Source organism: Mirounga angustirostris, unplaced genomic scaffold, assembly GCF_029215605.1.
Source record: "Mirounga angustirostris isolate CCGP_5_RB_7025 unplaced genomic scaffold, mMirAng1.0.hap1 SCAF_14, whole genome shotgun sequence".
NCBI classification, from domain to species: domain Eukaryota; kingdom Metazoa; phylum Chordata; class Mammalia; order Carnivora; family Phocidae; genus Mirounga; species Mirounga angustirostris.
Window position 1 is genome coordinate 17,270,721 of NW_026991722.1, and position 2,104 is coordinate 17,272,824.

The 2,104-nt window shown below is 40.4% G+C and overlaps 1 protein-coding gene across 1 annotated transcript; it reads right to left on the reverse strand.

Moving 5' to 3' along the window:
- Positions 1 to 554: 554 nt before the first annotated feature.
- On the reverse strand, positions 555 to 863 carry LOC123852323 (U6 snRNA-associated Sm-like protein LSm3). The gene has a single exon (XM_045886323.1). The coding sequence runs from the start codon at positions 861 to 863 to the stop codon at positions 555 to 557; it is 309 nt and encodes a 102-aa protein (XP_045742279.1).
- Between the last annotated feature and the right edge of the window lie 1,241 nt (positions 864 to 2,104).

Here is a 2,104-nt window from a genome sequence, read left to right on the forward strand (position 1 = left end):
ATTTATTTTTTACAGAGCGAGTGAGAGAGAAACAGCATGAGAAGGGAGAGGGTCAGAGGGAGAAGCAGACTCCCCACTGAGGCGGGAGCCCGATGTGGGACTCGATCCCAGGACCCTGGGATCGTGACCTGAGCCGAAGGCAGACGCTTAACCATCTGAGCCACCCAGGCGCCCTGCAGGCAAATATTTTTATTACTAATATTGCTTGGAATAAAATGTAAGGTTGCATTAGTGCAACAATAGTGATGATTTTACGTATTAATATGTACCATGTGGAAGAGTTACATTTTCTCTCCTTTTATTTATTTTTATTTATTTATTTATTTTGCATCTTGGTGATCACATTTATTGAAAGGGTTGGAAAAGAAATTAAAGTGCTCTTTAGCTTAAGAATTTGTGAGTTATCTGCAAATCAACTCATTTCAGGCCTGGAAGAATCCTTGGTCATGTCTTAATATCAAAATTTATGCAGGTTTCTCTTTTGAATGTCTTCTACATTTAAAGAGGCAATCATATAAAAGCTCCTATATTCCATATATGATAAATCCTTTGTTTCAGCCAACTCTTAATGGAGGGGCAACTAGTACAAGACCATTTCCCTTGACAAAAAACATCCGAATATTCCATTTTGTTGATTTATATATCTCTTCATATGTTTCTTCATCAATTTCTATAGTAGTCTTGGTTTCTTCTACATCCCCCAAAATCATATTTAAATGCTGATCATAAGCATGTAATCTGCCTCGAAGCTCTTTGTCATTTCTCATTTTCACATGAATTTGCTCATCCAGGCTGAATCTGATGAGATCCAGGGGCTCTTCTACGGTGTTGGTAGTTTGTTGCTGGTCCACGTCATCCACCATGTTTCAAACCCTGCGCCCTTTTATTTATTTTTTAAAGATTTATTTATTTATTAGAGAGAGAGAGAGAAAAAGAGAGAGAGCACGAGCAGGAGCGGCAGAGGGAGAGGAAGAAAGAATCTCAAGCAGACTCCCTGCTGAGTGCGGAGCCCATGTAGGGCTTCCTCTCATGACCCTGGGATTACAACCTGAGCTGAAACAAGAGCCAGATGTTTAACTGACTGTGCCACCCAGACGCCCCGATTTTCTCTCATTTTTTAAGGAATTCTCACTTATTTTTTCACCTAAGATTTTTTTTTAACTGTTATATAAGGGACAATTTCTAAATCTTAACTCCTATTTGCATTTCCTATCATTTAGTGGTTTTAGGGCCAACTACAAATTTGATTCCTGATTATTTTTCTCAGAACTAGGAATTTTTGTAGAACTAGGAAACATTCTCAGAACTAGGAAACATTTTGTAAATGTTTAAGGTAATTGCTAGGAGAGAAAATGAAGGTGATCTAGTGAAGCCCACAATCCTCATGTAATGGATGGGGAAGCTGGGGCTTCCAGAAACTCACACTACCAAGAAAGGGGTTAATTCTGATTTCTGGGTGATTTCAGCATGATTTTATAACTCAGTTGCCCTTTAGCTAACTTAAACTGGGATTACATGCTAAAATATATTTAGCTTGTCTATGATTTCCTTCCCTTTATGGAAATAAAATGTGAGAGAGTCGGAGTAATTGGAACAATGGAAACTCTGGGGGGTAGAGCCAAGCTCAAAACTCTCTGTATTCCCTGAATATTTGCCCTTCAGGGGAGAAAGGATCTGTCCTGTATTTAACTCTGGTCCTTTGTCGGGTCGGGGGAGTGGGCGGTGATATTGGCCACCATCCTCCTTCGCGGCGAAGATGACTGAGCCAATGCTGAACATTTGGTAAATAGTGATCAGTCGCTGGGTGGTGATGGCAAACAGGTGTGTGTGTGTGTGTGTGTGTGTCCTGGGTTCCATGACTGCTTATGATCTAGTGATCATGGACTCTGGTGAAGTCAGGACTGGAAGCGTCCAGAACGAGCCTCTGGCAGAATTCTCTTATTTTATAGATAAGAAACCTAAGGCTCAGTCAATGATGATAAATGTATCATGTGGTCCCACCATGCAAGCAAGAGTGGAGAAGAATTATAGAGTGAGTCGTGGAGATAAGCAAGAACATGGAGTATGAGACACTTCTTACTACTCTTCAGCTGCTCTCTTTATT

What these genes read in the sequence shown, in the direction of transcription:
- LOC123852323 (XM_045886323.1), bottom strand. Translation starts at nt 863, where the DNA reads ATGGTGGATGACGTGGACCAGCAACAAACTACCAACACCGTAGAAGAG.